Here is a 19,870-nt window from a genome sequence, read left to right as displayed (position 1 = left end):
ACCCAGTATATCTAAAAGCTTGTTTCCTAGGTGATTATTGATCCATTCGAATTGACAATCAATATTAAACATCACAAGTATCAGAAGCAAAACCAGAGCTTAACCTTCTGCATATATAGTTTCTCCCCTAGGGCATCCTCACTTCTACTTTGGTACTGGTCCATCTGCTTCATCTGTCCAAATTCAGTGCCTCATTTTGGAAGTAAATTTTATTTGCAAACTCTTTCTCCAGGTCATTTTTGTAGTCCAGTGGTCACTCCTCTGGAACAATAACCACATTTAAGAAAGATTGCCTATGTCCCAGGATACTAACTAAAGTTCTCAAGTTTTGTACCAGGACAAAGAATTGCATGAGTTAGAAATAGAAATACAGACAACTTATTGAAAAATGGACAGCACTTCTGAGAATTGGAGTGGGCTGGTGAGTTAGGGAAAGAACTGGGCTTTTCTCAGTCACCCTCATTTTATTATGCTAGCCCAGAAGGAGAAGGGTTTCCATCCTTCTAACTATTAGTTTCTTCTCTTTTTTAAAAAAAATTCATTTAAAAAGGGCTGCGGCAGCCAGCTTCCAGTAACTCGCCAAAATGACAAACATAAAGGGAAAGAGGAGGGGCACCTGCTATGTGTTCTCCAGGCCTTTTAGGAAACATGGAGTTGTTCTTTTGGCCACTTACATGTGAATCTACAAGAAAGGTAATATTGTAGACATCAAAGGAATGGGCACTGTTCAAAAAGAAATGCCTCGTAAGTGTTACCATGGCAAAACTGAAAGAGTCTACAATGTCACCCAGCATGCTGTGGGCATCCTTGTAAAAGACCAAGTTAAGGGCAAGATTCTTGCCAAGAGAATTAACATGCAGATTGAGCACATCAAGCACTCTAAGAGCCGAGACAGCTTCCTGAAGCGGGTGAAGGAGAATGACCAGAAGAAAAAGGAAGCCAAAGAAAAGGACACCTGGTTTCAGTTGAAGCGCCAGCCTGCCCCACCCAGAGAAGCACACTTTGTGAGGACTAATGGGAAGGAGCCTGAGCTGCCGGAGCCCATTCCATAGGAATTCATGGCCTAATGTAAAACAAGAAATGAAAGAAGACCTGGACTGTAAAGGGAAAAGAAAATTCATTTAAAAATTTTATTTTTTATGGGTGGATGTTTTACCTGCATGTATGTCTGTACACCATGTGCATACAATATCCATAGAGGTCGGAAGAGGATGTTGGATCCTTTGGAAATGAACTTATAGATAGCTGTGAGCCTCTCTATGTAGGTGCTGGGAGTCGACCACCCTCTCACATCTTCTGGAAGAGCAACTAATCTTAACCACTGAGTAACACAACTAGCTTCTTTTAGATGTTAACCTTGATTTATTTAGCTTTCTTTAGTCCTTGCTCACCATCACTGCATCAAAGCCTTAATGTTCTTTCTCCCAAAATTTAGCTGGATTGGAATAACAGAGGAATAGTTTATCACATGAACTGAATCACATGATTTGGTGGCTTTGTTTTTAGAGATAATCTGGAGTATTAGATCAGGATTGAGAAACTTTGATTAACCTAGTAACCTAAGAAGGAATACATAAGGAATTGTTTATTTTAAATTGAGTCACTGCCCTCTTAAATATGTATATTGTCTTATCTTTTTACTTAAATTCAGCTGAATAGAACAAAGACAGAGTCAATAAGTAGATCTTTGCTAATTTATAGAACATTATTTTTGCTTCAGAAAGATTAAGTCTTATACATTTTTTTAAGTTTCTCTCTGGAAAATCGACATCAGAGAACATGAGATAATGCCTAGAAGAACACAAAATTTGATTCTGTAGTTGTTCTGAAAGAGTTTACTGATGTCCAGGTGGGCCTTGATCTGGCTATGTCTGAGAATAAGCCTGAAGTCCTGATCCCCAAGTGTCCACCTCTGCAAAGGCTAGGATTAAATGTGCTCCACTACTACAGTCTAGAAGGTGCTGAGGATGCAACCCAGGGCCTATGGTATGGTAGGTAGACACTCTACCCACTGACTAAATCCTCAACCTTTAAACAGCTTAAGAAGAGCATAGTGATGGTTAATGCTGAGTGTCAGTTTGAAGAAATCTAAAGTCACCCAAGGGACAAATATTTGAGCCCTCTGCTAACTCACAGACTACTCCTGCTATGAAAGCAGATACACTGTCTTCAGATATTCTCCTCTCTTTCTGTTCCTGTAGATCCTACCCCATTAAAAAATCCAGGAAAGACAAGAAAACAATCATAGGGAATGAATAAACACCTTAAAAGAAACCAAGAAAAAAAAAACCCACACATTTGAAGTAAACTCTTCAAGACTTGGGGGCTGGAGAGCTGGCTCAGCCATTAAGAACACTAGCAGTTCTTTCAGAGAACCTGGGTTCACTACCCAGCATTCACATGGCAGCTCACACCTTTTTGTAACTCCATCTCCAGGGGACCCAACACCCTCACAGCACATATATGCAGGCAAAAAAACAATGCACATAAAAAAGATCATTTTTTAAAGTTAAAAAAGTATACACTAAAAAAAAAACATTTTAAGACCTGAAAATGGAAAATAGAAGCAATAAAAATAACCCAAACTGAGGTAATTCTAGAAATGAAAAATTTAGGAATTCAAACAGAAACTACAGAGAAAAGCTTCACCAACAGAATATAAGAAAAGAAAGAAAGAATCTCAGGCATTGAAGATATGATAGAAGAAATAGACACATCAGTGAAAGAAGATTCTAAGTTTGTAAAATCCTGATATAAAACATCTAAAAAATCAGGGACATGATGAAAAGACCAGACCTAAGAAAAATAGAAATAGACAAAAGAGAAGAATCCCAGCTCAAAGGCCCAGAAAATATTTTTAACAAAATTATATAAGGAAAATTTCCTAACCTGAAGGAGATTTCTTTAAAAATACAAGACACATAGAGAACATAAAATAGATTGACTAAAAAAAAAAAAAAAAAGTCACCTTGCCACATAATAATCAAAACACTAAACGCTGCAGGGTAAAAATATCAAATAACATATAAAGACAAACTTATTAGAACTTCACCTGACTACTCTTAAAGCCAGAAGGACCAGGGCAGATGTACTACAGACTATGAGACCATAGATTCCAGTCCAGAATATTATATCCAGTGAAACTTTTACACATCATATATGGAGAATATATTCACAATAAAGTCAAATTTATATAGTATCTATCTACAAATCCAGCCCCACAGAAGATACCAGAAAGAAAACTTCAAACCAAGGAAGCTAACAACACCCATAAAAACACAGGAAATAAATAATCTCACACCAGCAATATGAAAATGAAAGGAAACGTATACATACCACCATCAACAACAACAACAAAATAACAGGAATTAACAATCATTGGTCATTGATTTCTCAATGTACTACCAAATGTACTCAGTTCCCCAAGAAAAAGACAAGGGCTAATAGAATCAATGTGAAAACAGAATTCATGATTTGGCTGTTTCATGATGTTGAAATACTCCTCAACATCAAGGATAGACATTACCTCATGGTAAAGGGTTGGAAAAAGGTATTCAAAGCAAACAGACCTAAACAATAAGGTGGTGTAGCCATTTTAATATACAACAATATATAATTGGGAAGACACTTCAAACTCATCAAAGGAAAATTACACCAAGAGGACATTGCATTTTTTTATTTTCCAACAAAATATTTCTATTGGTTATTTGGGAATTTTCACATAATACACCCCAATCACAATCAATTCCCAGTCCCACCCAGTCTGCATCCCACTTTTGTGACCTCCTCCCCACAACCCAAAAACAAACAAACAATAAAAACACAAGTCCAATTTGTAATGTTCATGTATTCACTGAAGTATAGTCAACTCCCTTGAAGAAAACTGATTCCTTCCCACCCACGTCCCTGCAAGAAGTCATCAGTTGTGGAGAGCTACATTTCAGCATTCTTATCACAATTTTAAGGATTTTTTCTTGGATGGCTTCCTGTCTAGGCTTTTAATTTTTGGGTGGGGGTAGGGGATATCACAGGAGCCTTCTATGACTCTCAACTGTGAGCCTGCAGTTATCAATACCACTGGAAAAATAGCTTCCTTGCCACTTACAGTTAGCTGGGGCATGGATCTTGGTTTCTGCCAAATGATTTCTGGCTACAACATTTACCACAGACATCCACATGGTCTCTGTCATCAGCATGTGCCATGGATGTCAGCATGTTCTCTGGTAGCAGAACAGACTACGAATATCAAAACGGCCCTTTGCTGCAACATGGGCCATGAACAGCATCCTGGCCCTCAGCCACAGCACAGGCCACAGATATTAAGATGCCTCTGGGACATGGTCTACAGACACTAATATGGTTCCTGGCAGCACTGCAGCCCATGGATATCAACATGGCTTCAAAAGGGCATCACAGACAATGTACATACACATGGCATTCTGTGGTAACACAGATGATGCATATCAACATGGCTTTCTGTGGGAACACAGATGATGGACATCTGTATGGTTTTTAGTGGTAACACAGGCCATGAACACTCCTGGCTACAGTAGAACCACAGACCCCTGCCCACGGCCATTTACATGGTTTCATAATGGTGACAAAAATCATGGATCTCCACATGGCCTTGGGTGGTAACACAGGCCATGGACATCAGCACAGCTGCCAGCTCCAACAGGATCACAGGACACAACATTGCTCTAAGTGGCAACACAGACAACAGGCATCAACATGGCCTCTGGAGGCAGTATAGGCTATGGACATCAACATGGCCTCTGGTGGCAACCCAGATGATGAACACTAATATGGCCTTCTGCAGTAGCACAATCTGCAGAAGTCCACTTTGCCTTCAGTGGTAGCATGGGCCTCAGACATCAGCATGGCCTCTGGCTGTGGCCTAGACCACAGACATCCACATGAATGATAGGCTTCAACATAGCTGGAGGCCATAGCATGGACAATGGAAGTCTTTCAAGGATGTCCAATCCAGATAATGAACCACTCTCCATACTAGATATCCCATTGTTGCTCAAAGCCAGGTCAATTGTGCATCTGGGCAGTGTGTTTGGGGGCTGAGTCTGCTTAAGCTCCATGCTGCTGCACACCACCCTGCTGACCCTACTTGGCAACATGTTTCCTTGTCAAATTCAACCTTCTCTCATATCCGTCACTGCAGTTGTGTCTCTAGTTCCACCTCTCTTCACTGCTCATACACTGCTCCATTCCTCCATCTTATTCACCTCTCCATCACATATTCATTCATTGAAGTGACATTGTGTTATGCCCACAGCTGTGACATCTGTGTAGCTGTAGTAAAGCATGCCACTGCGTTGGAGTCCAGCAGCTGAAGGGCTGAGGTTGAAGTTTTCTGGAGCGGGGCCTCAGGCAGTTTTTCTGCAATCAGCAGTCGCCATGCAGCCTGAGGATTCCAGGAGGCCCTGGAAAACAAGATGGCCTTGGCGACAGTCCTTGTTGGCACTAATCATGTTTTTTTTCTGTATGTCTTTTTTGTGTCGGGGGGGGGGGGGGGAGGTGTTGGTGGACAGCCCCTAGGTAGATCCCTGATAGTGGAAATTACCTAGAGCTGCTCCCATATACGGGAGGCTATGATGAAGTTGGGAATAGATGAGTGAATCATGAAGGAAAGAAACAACTTTGGAGTGATTTGCCTTTTATGGAAAGGCTAGCCAGGACTAGAAAGCCTTGGTGCCTTTATAGTAAAGAAGAAAGACAGCAGATCATAGAAAATATGAAGCCAGCCCTAAGGTATTGGTATAGAAGGGTATATGACAACTGGAAGGATAAGTGGATATATAGGAGTGAGGAAGAAATAAATGAAATTATACAAAAGTATATAGAGGGTGAGTTAAACCTTGGCTGGTAAAAATCTGGTTCCCACAGATGTAGTCTTTGGCGCGAGACAGATTTCACAAAATTCTGAGATCATGCCCTTAAGCAACAACCGCAATGAACTCCAAGCTGCGGAAGTGATACACAGAAATAGATACTGATGTACTTTGTTATTGTCTCTTACACTACACAGAAATAGATACTGATGTACTTTGTTATTGTTTTTTGCTGATTCTGAGTAACTGTAAAAGCTAAAAGTCTGATGTAACCCCCTGCCAAGTTCCTTGATTGTAAAAGAATATAAGCACTGATTTTGCAGAAGTAAATCTGCAGCAGCACATCAACACATTGTGTGTCTGTCTGTCATTTCCTCGCCGATTCCTGACTTCTCCTCAAGCCTTCTCCCTGGTTCTCCCACAATGATGGTCTCCCTCTGTGTGGTCTGCGACAACATTGGTCTCTGCAGTGTGTCACACAGTATGTATTTTTTTGCCCAAACAGATTTACATGCAGATGTTCATTGCAGCTAGTCATTGGTCTGCTTCAAAGTTTCTGGATTCTTATACACCATAAATACTGGACCGTTTCCCTGATATCCTGTTGTTGCCCAGAGTCAGGGTGATCTTTTGGCTATGCAGGGTGTTCTGTTGCAAGCTCTAGGCTGATATATACCTTCTCACACTTGATGTTGGACACTAAGAGGCTTTCCAGGCTCAACCTTTATGCTTGTAGCCTGCTGGCAGCACCACTATCTCATGCTCTCCTTCTACCAGCCACAGTAGCTCCATTTAGGGGCCAGCAAGTAGGCTTAAAACTGGCTCTATTCAGCAATGACATCTGATTCTGAAGGACTGGTCCCCATTCATGGACTCAGGCAGCTCATAGATAAAGTAGATATTGGAGTGAACAGACTCAAAGTGCTGGATGTGGGACTGGGTGGCAGCTGAGTTGGTTAGCCCAGACCTACTGTCTTCCCAGTGTTCCACCAATCTCAGGCATTTGTCCAGACCCCAACATTGTGTTCTTAGCATCTATGTACAAAACACAAGGCCACTAAATTTTGTAAAAGAAACACTACTACAGCTTAAATCAAATATTGACCCTCTCACACTAACAGTGGGAGATTTCAATACTCCACTCTCACCAAAGGATAAGTCATCCAGATAAAAACTAAATAGAGAAATACTAGAGCTAATGGAAATTATAAACCAGATGGGCATAACATATTTACAGAAACACATTTTACCAAAACACGAAAGAATCAAGAACATAATTTCTTCTCTGCACCTCATGAAACTCTTTCAAAATTTACCACATACTCAGACACAAAGCAAACCTCAACAGACACAAGAAAATTGAAATACCTCCCTGTAGCCTATCAGACTAGCATGGACTAAAGCTGGATATCAACAACAACAACAACAGAAAGCTTACAAACTTCATGGAAACTGTATAATTCTCTACTGAATGAAAATGGATCAAGACAGAAAATAAGAAAAAAATTAAAGGCTGTCTAGAGTCAAATGAAAATGAATTTTACACAACATACTGAAACTTATGAGTCACAATGAAAGTGGTTCTAAGAGGCAAATCCATAGCTAAGTGCCTACATAATAAAACTGAAGAGATCTCATACTAGCAATTTAACAGGACACTTGAAAGCTCTAAAACAAAAAGAAGTAATGACACCCAAAAGGACATATATAGCAAGAAATAATCAAACTCAGGGATAAAATCAATAAAATAGAAACAAAGAGAACAATACAAAAAATGAAAAAAGAGTTGGTTCTTTAAGAAAAATAGCAAGACAGACAAACTGTTATCCAAATTAAAAGGGAGATATAATTTCCAAATTAACAAAATTGGAAACTAAGAGTGGGATATAAAAGACACTGAGAAAATCCAGAGAATCATAAAGACAGGTTTTTTTTTTTTTTTTTTTTTTTTAGTTTTGGGATATGACCTTTATTGAGCTTATCCACCAGAGTGGAAATAATGTCTGTACAAAACCAAATGTTTGTTACTATAACTTCTGCATCACAATTAAAATCCAAACAGTTTTTTAAAAACAGTCAACTCAATCAAAACCCACTACTTCAGAATCAATAGCTTCTTTGAAGCCACAGTAACACTTAAATATGGTTAAGACTCGAATGCAGAAATTTGGTTGGTTCGAAGGTTAATTAAACCTCCAACTTGCTCAAATAGAATTACAAAAAGGCAAAATTGTGTTTTTCACAGAGATACAGTCCACTGGAATCACCGACACTGGACAGCTGTTAAGAATATTTAGAGTCCTGAGATAATAAGGAATCCAGGCATCCTTAGACAGTCTTCTGTTGTCCTTTCTTCCCAATCAGAGACTTGTGGATGTGTGGGATGACACCACCACCAGCAATTGTAGCCTTGATCAGAGAGTCCAATTCTTCATCTCCACGAATAGCAAGTTGCAAGTGACGCTTTACCTTCAAGTCTTTTGATGCATTTCCTACCAACTCTAGTACCTCTGCGGTGAGGTACTCCAGGATGGCTGCGCAGTACACAGCGGCGGTCGCGCCCACACGTCCGTGGCTGGTTGTCCTAGATTTCAGGTGTCGATGAATACGGCCCACAGGGAACTGCAAGCCGGCTCGCTGCGAGCGGGAAACCGCCTTTGTCTTGGCCTTTCCGGAGTCCTTTCCAGCCTTACCGCCAGCCATCTTGGACCGTGCTGCAGATCGGACAAGAGGGGAAGAGACGAGGCCAGGCGGACGCACAGCAAGATCCCGGCGCCCACTCCTCCGTCGTACCGCGATTCAAACTGCCAAGACAGTTTTTTTTTTTTTTTTTTTTTTTTTTTTAAAAAAAAACTTGTACTCCATTAAATGGGAAAATAAAAAAGAAATAGATAATTTTCTCAATAGATACCACCTGTGAAAGTTAAATTAAGATCAGATATGCAATTTAAATAGACTTAGATTCCATAGTGAAATAAAAGCAATTGTTAAAATATCCCAATCAATAGTAGTCCAGGGTCAGATGGTTTTAGGGCATAATTCTACCATACTTTCAGAAAACAGTTAATGCCAATAACTCTCAAATCTCAAATTATTCTACAAAGTAAAAAACAGGAGGAATACTACCCAATTCATTTTATGAGGTCACAGTTGCCCTGATATCCAAACCACATAAAGACTCAAAAAAGAAAGAAAATTATGGACCAATTTTCCTTATGAACATAGATGTAAATATACTCAATAAAATACTTTCAAATTGAATCCAAAAACACATAAAAATGATCATCCACTGTAGCCAGAGGCTTTTCTGCACCTGCCTGGTCCCACAGTCACTTATAAAATAATCACTTAGAGGCTTAATATTAATTACAAACTGTTTGGCCTATTGTTCAGGCTTGTTACTAACTAGCCCTTACAACTTAAACTATTTTTATTAATCTATATTTTGCCACATGACTGAGGCATTACCAGTCTGCTGACATCTTGCTCCTTGGGCAGCTGGATGACTTCTGTCCCTAACTCTACCCTTCTTCTCCCTGTATCTCTGCTTGGATATCCCACTTGTCTCTTATCCTGTCTTGCCAGAGGCCAAAGCAGCTTTATTAATTTATTTATAAATTAATTTATTTATTATTTTTATTTATTTATTAACTAATGGGAGCAACACATATTCACAGTATAAAGAAAGATCTCCCACATCAATCCACCATGATTAAACAGGTTTCATATAAGAGATGTAGGGAAGGTTTATTTATTGATATAATAAATCAATAAATTGAATTCACCATGCAAACCAACTGAAAGACAAAAACCACATGATCATCTTATTAGATGCAGAAAATGCCTTTGACAAAATCCAACAACCCTTCATGACAAAAGTCCTGGTGTAATTAGGAACACAAGGAATATATCTCAACAAAATAAAGATATTCTAAAGCAAACCCCTATTCAACACCAAATTAAGTGGGGAGAAACTCAAAGCAAGTCTATTGAAATCAGGAACAAGACAAGGTTGTTTACACTCTCCATAGCTATTCAATATAGTACTTGAAATCTCAAAGCAATAAGACAACTGAAGGAGATCAAAGGAATACAAATTAGAAAGCAAAAGTCAAAGTATCTTTATTTGTAGATGTTATTAGAGAATACATAAATGATTCTAAAAATTTCACTGGGAAAATCTTCCAGCTCATAAACACTTTCAGCAATGTAACTAGATACAAAATTAACTCACAAAAAAATCAGAAGCCATCTAATATACAAATAACAAACAGGCTGAGAAAGAATTAAGAAAACAACACCTTTCACAATAGCCCCACAATTATATAAACTATGTTGGGGTAGCTATATCCAACCACCAGCTAGTGAAAGACTTGTATGATAAAACTTCATTTTTTTTTTTTTTTTTTTTTCAAGACAGGGTTTCTTTGTGTAGCTTTGCACCTTTCCTGAAATTCACTCTGTAGCCCAGGCTGGTCTTGAACTCACAGAGATCCACCTGGCTCTGCCTCCCAAGTGCTGGGATTAAAGGCATGCACCACCACTGCCCAGCTAAAGCTTCAATGAAGACGGCAAGATCTCCCATGATCATGGATGATTAAATAGCAAAAATGGCCACCCTACCAAAAGTAATCTACAGATTCAATCTAAAATTCAAACACAATTCTTCACTCACTTTGAAAAGACAATTTTCAACTTCATATGAAAAACCAAAAATCTCAGGATAGCTAAACAACCCTGAACAATAAACAAACTTCTGGAGGTCTCCCTATTCCTGATTTCAAATTGTACTACAGAGTTATAGTAACAAAAACCACATGGTATTGGCATAAAACCAGACACACTGCTCAATGGAATCAAACTGAAGACCCAGACATAAATCCACATACCTATGGACACGCAATTTTTTATAAAGAAGCCAGAAATACACAAAGGAAAAAATCTTCTTCAACAAATGTTGGGCAGTGGTGGTACATGCCTTTAATCCCAGCAGAAGCAGAGGCAGGGGCAGGTGGATCTCTATGAGTTCAAGGCCAGCTTGGACTACAGAGTGAGTTCCAGGAAAGGCATAAAATTACACAGAGAAACCCTGTCTCAAAAAAAATGTTCTGGTAAAACTGGGTGTCTGCAGGCAGAATAATTCAAATAGTTCCATACTTATCACCCCCCTCAAAACTCAATTCCAAATGGATTAAAGACCTCAACACAAAACCATATGCAATAAACTTAATAGAAGAGAAAGTGGGGAATAATCTTGAACTCTTGATACAGGAGACTTCCTGAACTGATAGCACAGACACTAAGACCAACAACTAATAAATGAGACCTCATGTAGCATGAATCTTAAAAAGCCTTATTAATAAAAACAAATCTGGGAGCCAGATATTGGGGTGAATGCTGAAAGATCAGAGATACAGAACAGGCCCTATATAACCTCACCTCACCAACTTCTCAGGCTATTCTGTTTCCTCAAACAGAGAGGTCTCTTGAACTCACAGAGATCCAGATAGATCCCTGCCTGCCAAGTGATAGAATTAATGGTGTGTACCACCATTGCCTGACTTCTTTGTTTACTTATAATGGCTTGCTTTTTCATCTGATCTTCAGTCAAGCTTTATTTATTAAAGCACAAATAAAATATCACCACATTTCCCCCTTTTTGTCTAATAAAAATAAAAAAATAAAAAAATTATAACTAATACAAGAAAAACTATATGCGATAAGTATAATAACTATATACAACATATATGAGCGATAAATACACCAACAATGTCTAGTTCATTTGCATTTGACAAATTCAGAGAAAATATTCCATTATCTATCCTATTTTGATGAGTCCAAAATGTACCTAATTCACTTTCTATCCTATCTTGTATTACCAACAGAAAACTATCTTATGATGTCTTTCAAACTTATATACTCAACCCCTCTTAGTGAGTTTCTTTTCTGAATGTCTTAATAAGGAAAACTGTAACTATCTAATATCCAACTCCCTCAGAGACTCAAAAAGGAAATAATATTGTAGATGTAACCAACTGTTACACAGAACCAATGCAAAGAAGAAAGCCAAGAGATCAGAGTTAAGAGCCTTAACCTGCAGCTAGCCTTTTCAGCTAAGAGACCTCTCTGAAAGAGACCTACTTCCTGTGTGTTTGTCTTTATATAGTCTTTCTGTTCTGCCTTCTCATTGGTTGTAAACCAAAATACATGACTGCCTCGTCACTGCCTATCTGTAGAGACTTCCAGGTCTTCTATGGTATTGAGATTAAAGGCGTGTGTCTCCAATGCTGGCTGTATCCTTGAACACACAGAGATCTACCTAGCTCTGCCTTCCAAGTGCTGGGATTAAAGACATGCGCCACAAAGTCCAGCTCTGCTATAGCTTGCTATTAGCTCTGACCCCCAGGCAACTTTATTTATTAACATACAAATAAAATCTCATTTCAGTACAAACAAAACACCACCATATTTCCCCTTTTCTATTTTAATAAAAAGAAAAAAGGAAAAAAGTTATAACTAACATAAGAAGAACTATATACAAAAGTACAATAACTATATACAATATATACAAGTATATATGGGTTTTTCCCGTACAATTCGAGGCAAGATCCAACCAGCTCTCTTTATAAGATCAATTCCATCGCTTTTGGGATATTTTCTGTTAATTTCTCCCAAAAAATTACTGTAAGCTATTTGCCAAGGTTCACTTTATGTCCATAATTTTTCAATGTCCTCCTTAGTTAAAGATAAGACAATTTCTGCTGGGTCTATTCCTGCTAATTGATGAAGTCTTAATTTTCCTTTCCAAATCAAGTCAGAGATTTTTTTATCCATAAGTTTTTATTTTTTATTTTTTTTTTTGGTAAAAATATCCATTCCAATATAATATCTTCCCTCTGCATTAGTATTCCAGGAGGAGAATGCCTAGAAGGTAAAATAACCAAAATGCAATCCAGCTTTGGATCAATATGATCCATGTGCCCTTCATGTACTTTCTTTTCTACCAAGACAAATTCTTTCTCAGCTCCAGATGATAATTCTCTTAGACTATTTAAGTCCTTGTCACCTTCTAAGGTTTTGAACAAATTAATCAGTTCATCATTTTTTTTTACCCCAACAATAGTTCATAGATGAGAAATGTCTCCAAATAATCTTTGAAAGTCATTAAGAGTCTATAGTCTATCTTTCCTAATTTGCACCTTTTGGGGTCTAATTTTTTGTAGCTCTATTTTATATCCTAAATAATTAATAGAATCTCCTCTTTGATTCTTTTCAGGAGCAATTTGTAATCCCCAGCAAAGCAAATTTTTTTTACTTCTTCAAACATTCTTTCTAAAGTATCTGCATTTGAGTCAGCTAATAAAATATCATCCATATAATGATAAATTATAGATTTAGGAAATTTTTCACATATCACTTCCAATGGCTGTTGTACAAAATATTGGCACAGAGTTGGGCTATTCAACATTCCCTGTGGGAGGACCCTCCATTGGAATCTTTTAACCGGTTGAGAATTATTATAAGTAGGTACTGTGAAAGCAAATCTTTCTCTGTCTTTTTCTTGTAAGGGTATTGAAAAGAAACAGTCTTTTAAATCAATAACTATGAGAGGCCATCCTTTTGGTAACAGAATAGGCAAAGGAATTCCAGATTGTAGAGGGCCCACTGGTTGAATTGTTCTAAGGTTGGTTACCATTCTCCATTTACCAGATTTCTTTTTAATGACAAATACAGGAGAATTCCAAGGGCTGGTTGATTCTTCAATATGATGAGCATTTAACTGTTCTTCTACCAGCTCCTCTAAAGCGTGGAGTTTCTCTGTTGTTAAAGGCCATTGCTGAACCCATACAGGCTTGTCTGTTAACCATTTTAAAGGTAGAGCTGTTAGTGTCTTTGGGAGATCATCAGTTGTTGTGCCCTGTTCTTGTATAATATGGATGACTGGTGACCACTCAGAATAATACCTTCTAATATTTCTGTCAGAAACATGTGCGAGTTTATGATTTGTTTCTGAGATTGGAGGGATGTTAATCTGAATATTCCATTGTTGCAACAAGTCTCAACCCCACAGGTTCATAGCTATGTTAGCCACATATGGTTTTAATTTTTCTCTCTGTCCTTCTGGACCCATATATTCGAGCCATCTTGCACTCTATTTCACCTGAGATAATGTCCCAATTCTTAACAGTTAAATGTTTACCTCCTAAAGAGGCCAAGTTGGATGCCAAAATTCTGGTGCAATTATGGTAATGTCCACACCTGTGTCTACCAGACCAGACAACAAAACACCATTTATTTTTATCATTAATTTTGGTCTTTGTTCATTAATAGAATTTTGCCAAAATTTTTTCTTTATGTTTTCTCCTGAATTTTCTATTCTCTCTGTTTTATAATCCTGACCAGCATGATTTATTCCAATAGGCATTTGGTTATTTAATTTCTCTGAGTAGGTGTTTCCTCTATGACTGCAGGAAAGGTTTGAACTGGATTTGCTATGGGGGCCTGCATGAGACCCCTCTGGGATTTTCCCAAAGACTGAGGCAAAGGATTACCTTGCCTGTCCCTTGTTGATCTACATTCATTGGTCCAATGTTTTCCCTTACCACACCTTCTGCATACTCCAGAAGGAAGGGACATTCTGTTGCCATTGTTCCTTGAAGAAACATTGTTTCTAGGAATGACCTGTTTACAGTCCCTTTTCAAGTATGTTTGCTTTCCACATCCAAAACATTCAACATTCCTTAAACCTTTTGAAATTGCTTCTTCTACCCACATATCATCATGGTCATGAGCCTCAACATTAACCGTATCTCTAATCCAATCTTCCAAAGGTGCAGATCTTGCCTTTAATGGCCTGATTATTCTTTTGCATGCTGCATTCGCATTCTCAAAGGCCAAAGATTCAATTATTATCTGACTAGCTTCTGAATCCGGGACCATTCTCTTTACTGCTGAAGTCAGTCTTTGTAAAAAAAAAAATCTGTGAAAGATTCTTTTGGGCCTTCTATAACCTTTGTAAATGACTCAGTTTTTTTCCTGGTTCCTCAACCCTGTCCCATGCATTCAAGCCTCCCGTTCGACATAAAATTAGGGTTTGAACATCATACTGAAGCATATTGGCCTTCTCCAATAAACTGATCCTGGCAGACTTGTATTACTTTATCCCTCCATTGTTTTTCTATGTTTTAGCTTTATCCTTGAACCAAGTTAGCCACTGAAGCCTTTGACTGGGTTCAAGACCAGCCTGTGCCAGCTCCCACCAGTCCTGCGGTATAATGCTATTATATGTTGACCAAAAGTTTAACATTTGTTTTACATGTGGAGAATGCATGCCATATGAAACTATTGCTTCCTTAAACCTTCATAAATCCAACATTTCAATTGGAACCCAAATATTTTGTGTAGTCATTTGATTAGGCAACGGCTGTACGGTTACAGGATAAATTAAGGGTGACTGTGTGAAAACAGGCTTTCTTTCTGTAACTTTATGATCCAATCTTGAAACAACTTCATTGTTAATTTCTTCTGTCTGAATTTTTACAGGTTTAACAAGTTTTTCTAAAGCTGTCATCCTGGCACTTAAATTGACTATCTTTTTAAATAGTAAAATGAGGATAAGCATGGTAATAAACTGCATAATTCAATTAACATTAATTTCATATAGTTGTTCCATTGTCAGACTGCCTAAAATTTCAAAAAAAAACCAATTTCTTCCAATGTACACATAAAACCCTTTTTTTTAATGTGGAAAAAATTTCTCTTTTTAATAGTTTCCTTTAAAATATCTGATATGTTAAGTGATTTACCAAGTCTGCATAGAACAGTAGAAATCTGAGGGAATTTCAAAATAGCCACCTAGTGCCCGAGGTGTGATTCCAGAGAGAGAAAGAGAGAAAGGGAGAGAGAGAGAGGGGGGGGGAAGGATGGTGGGAGGAAGGGAGGGAGGGATGGAGGAAGGAAGGTAGGTATGGAGGGAGGGAGGGAGGAGGGATGGAGGAAGGAAGGTAGGTATGGAGGGAGGGAGTGAGGGAGGGAGGGAAGGAGGGAGAGAGAGAGAGAGAGAGAGAGAGAGAGAGAGAGAGAGAGAGAGAATGCAAGAAACCATAGCTGGATAGAGCTTAAATCCAGCCACATGTTCCCTCTTGAGCCGAGTCAAGGCTTGGCCCTGGCTTCCTTAAGTTCTGACCACGTGTGTTGGCTTTACAGGTAGGGGCCATGTTTGGCAGGGCTGGCCTGAGTTGTGTGTAGGGCTGACTTCAAGCAAGTAGCTCATGGTTAGTCCGGCCTGAGGCCAAGCCGACCTGGGCCCAGGCTGGGGATCCAACCGCCTGGGCTAGGGAGCAAACCGCCCGGGAAACCGGACCTGCGGCCAAGCCAAGTCAAGCAGTTTTTAATGGATTCTTGTCACTTTGGGTGCCAAATGTAGATGTAACAACCATCTTATTAAATAAGAAACACAGAACCAATGCAAAGAAAGCCAAGTGATCAGAGCTAAGAGCCTTAACCTGCAGCTAGCCTTTTCAGCCAAGAGACCTCTCTGAAAGAGACCTACTTCCTGTGTGTTTGTCTTTATATAGTCTTTCTGTTCTGCCTTCTCATTGGTTGTAAACCAAAACACATGACTGCCTCATCACTGTCTGTAGAGACTTCCAGTTCTTCTATGGTATTGAGATTAAAGGCGTGTGTCTCCAATGCTGGCTGTATCCTTGAACACACAGAGATCTACCTAGCTCTGCCTTCCAAGTGCTGGGATTAAAGGCATGCACCATGAATGCCCAGCTCTGCTATAGCTTGCTATTAGCTCTGACCCCCAAGCAACTTTATTTATTAATATACAAATAAAATCACATTTCAGTACAAATAAAATACCACCATATAACATTACCTAGTAAAACAGGAAGTGCAAACAAGCAACTTCCAAAAAATGAGTTATAACCGAAACAGCTGTACCATTTGTTGTCCAGTCTCTGTTTAATGTGAAACTTATCTCAAGTCCTTGTTCCAGTGGTCTGTGAAGCTGGATCATCTCAGCTAGCCATCTCAAAATTGTCCTGAGCAGTTTATTATATAAAGCTGATTTTTGGGTGATGTTTGTCATCTTAGTGATATTATTATTTTTCATGTGGAATCATCATTGTGGGGCCCCATCGTCTTTCTGAAAACTTCAAATTCACTATTAGGCCTGGTCATGATTCCTGGCAGAAAACTGATAGACTCCAACACAAAACATGTATAGGCAGCTAAATGAAGCCTTTTTTCTAGAATTATATATATATATATATATATATATATATATATATATATATATATATATGGCATTAATATCATAACAAGTTTAAAATGTATTTATCTTATCCAATTTGATATAAAATTCATACCTTAAGAAAAGTTTAAAGAATCAAACTAGAACCATAGAACTGAGATTAGTGGCAATAGAATAGTCTCTTAATTTTGGTTTTCTTCTGTCCCATATCAGATGGCTCTTCTGACATGACACAGATATTTTGCATTTTCCTTTTAACAAACATGCTTGGGTTTAGAGAAGGAGAGAGCCATTCTCTAACTCCAAAGCCAACTTTAATTTTTAATTAAACTGGGACTACATAATGTAGTCAGAAGTTTTCCTTGTTCTGCCTGGTCCATGGTCGGGACAAAGGAAAACTTCTGACTACAAAAGGTGTAAATGGGTATAGTGAAAAACCTGTTAGGATTCAAGACTGAGGTATGTGATGAACTGCAGTTAGTTTACTGTCCACACAATGTTTTCTGCTCTTATTGAAACGTAATGGCTTGATTATGGGAAATATTGTAATATTTCTCTATTATTATTCCTGTGCAGGAATCAAATTAGTGTCTTTGGCTTTCCCCAGGCATGAACAAAGCAGATAAAAATTCTGTACTTGGAAATTTTTTTCTTCTATCTTTGAATCAGAGTTGTCTTAGGGTTTTTATTGCTGTAAAGAGAAACCATGACCATGATAACTCTTATAAATTAAAACATTTAATTGAGGTGGCTTGCTTACAGTTCCTGAGGTTCAATCCATCATCATATTGGAGGGGAGCATGGTGGCATGCAGGCAGACATGTCAATGGACCTTGCAGGCAACAAGAAATCAGGTGAGACACTGGGTGGTATCCTGAGCATAGGAAACCTCAAAGCCCACCCCTACAATGACACACTGCTTCCTTGAAGCTATACCCACTCCAACAAAGCCACACCTCCTAATAGGGAAACTCTCTATGAGATTATGGAGGCCAATTGCATTCAACTACCACAAGGGTCTTGCTGTGTAGCTCCAGTTTTCTGTAATTCTGTGTAGTTATGGCTGACCTTGAATGCACAATCATTTTGCCTCAGCCTCTGGGATTAGTGTTTAGGATTATCTTAGAGTTAATTTTGTAGGTGGTTGTAGAGATGGGAAAGAAGCATACATATTTTATGTATGTTAGAGAGTGACCATGGCTATGGGTTAAAGAAGAAAGAACAACAAAAAGTGCTTGAGAGTTTGTTGTGTGTGAGTACATAAGAGAGCAGGGAGCAGCACTGTAAGGGGTACACAAAGTAAATCTTGATGGGAGAGTGACCTTTGGCAAAGTGTTATAAGGGATGAGGTGGATGAGAAGGAACATTCATAGACATTGAAAACAGGTGCCAGAATATCCATGTCAGGGCTTGTTTGGTTTATCTGAAGACCATCTGAGAGGCCTAGGTGTATCAGTGGAGTAAAAGGCAAGGGTTCTAGGAAACAAGATGAGTGGGTAGGCAGAGCCAGGTGCTACAGAACCTTGTGGGCCACTGAATGGACTATATAGCCTTTACTGAATAAAAGGGTAAAGCCACTGTGAGCTTTCATGTGGATAGAAGATACCAGATACCTTTCAAGGCTTCTAAGAATAGACTGCATGCAAGGAAGTGAGACCTTTGGGAGGTTGTTAAAATGACTGATGAGAAATGGTGGCTTATATCAGGGGAGTGCAAGCCTCAAACTCACAGAGATCCACCTGTCTTTGCCTCCCAAGTGCTTGGATTAAAGGCATGCACTACTACCATTGGCCTTAAATGTGTAGTCTAGGCTGGCCTTGAACTCATGATCCTCCTGCCTCCACGATGGCATTTTCTAAGTCCCATAAAATGTCAACTAAGGGAAAGGAATGGAAGAATGAGAGCTTGAGAAGAAATACTTTGTCCCTTAATGAGAGCAGAAATGCCCTCCCCAAGCAAGGGAAAATAAATACCACTGAAAAGTCACTATAACAATTCATCAAATTATTTTGTTGTGTTAACCACTGTTTTGTTGTATTAACCAGATTCACTGTTTTTATCATATTAAAATAGTTAATTTGTTTCCAATAGATTTTTATATGGGGGGACAAGGAGAATAAGGTGAATCTGAAGGGTTTAAAGAAGGAACTAACATTTTATTGACAGTCTATCATACCAGGGATTTTACAGTATTTCCATCATTCAAACAATGTCTATTCCTTTTTGGGTACTTTTACTAATTTTTTAAATGAGAGATCTAAATTCAAAAGGAGAGCCAATCCTCTTGGTCCATGTTCAATTCTCCAAAATGTGGTACCTTCTTGAAAATAATTTTTAAGAAAAGCTACTCTGTTTGTCTCATTCTAGTTTCTAAGCTAGATCTCAGAATATGCACAGGTAGAAGACATATTTTGAAATATTCCATGTATAGACAAATGTTATGCTTTACATGAGGAGGAAATTTTATGTGATGAGTAGCACCTAGCATGAAACATTTATAAAATAAATCTAAGAACCTAAAAAAACCCAGTCTACACTGATGTCTTTGAGAACATCATAATACAGTCAAAGAGTGACTGCTGAGTAAGTACAGCAAGCTGTTACTGAATAAAATTTGGCTGCTCAGCAATTTTAGGAGGAGTTTTATTATATGACAGTATAGCTCTCCTGGACTTTCCCAGAACTCTATCTCACTCTTTTAAATGATTTACAGAATAAGTCTTCATTCTGCATTGCTTTTATTGTACTGCAGTTCATGAGG

At 38.5% G+C, this 19,870-nt stretch overlaps 1 protein-coding gene and 1 pseudogene across 1 annotated transcript; one reads left to right on the top strand and one right to left on the bottom strand.

Moving 5' to 3' along the window:
- The first annotated feature begins 520 nt into the window (after positions 1-520).
- Positions 521-1,067, top strand: LOC114686245 (annotated as a pseudogene).
- Positions 1,068-7,791: 6,724 nt separating this feature from the next.
- Positions 7,792-8,650, bottom strand: LOC114686242 (histone H2A.Z-like). Its single transcript, XM_037206494.1, has one exon. It carries the CDS (start codon positions 8,547-8,549, stop codon positions 8,175-8,177), a length of 375 nt encoding a protein of 124 aa, XP_037062389.1. The 5' UTR covers positions 8,550-8,650; the 3' UTR covers positions 7,792-8,174.
- Positions 8,651-19,870: the final 11,220 nt, after the last annotated feature.

This window comes from Peromyscus leucopus, chromosome 6, assembly GCF_004664715.2.
Source record: "Peromyscus leucopus breed LL Stock chromosome 6, UCI_PerLeu_2.1, whole genome shotgun sequence".
Taxonomy (NCBI): Eukaryota; Metazoa; Chordata; class Mammalia; order Rodentia; family Cricetidae; genus Peromyscus; species Peromyscus leucopus.
The sequence above is the reverse complement of the archived record's forward strand: the minus strand, read 5'-3'. Positions and strand labels throughout refer to the sequence as shown.

What these genes read in the sequence shown, in the direction of transcription:
- LOC114686242 (XM_037206494.1), bottom strand. Translation starts at nt 8,549, where the DNA reads ATGGCTGGCGGTAAGGCTGGAAAGGACTCCGGAAAGGCCAAGACAAAG.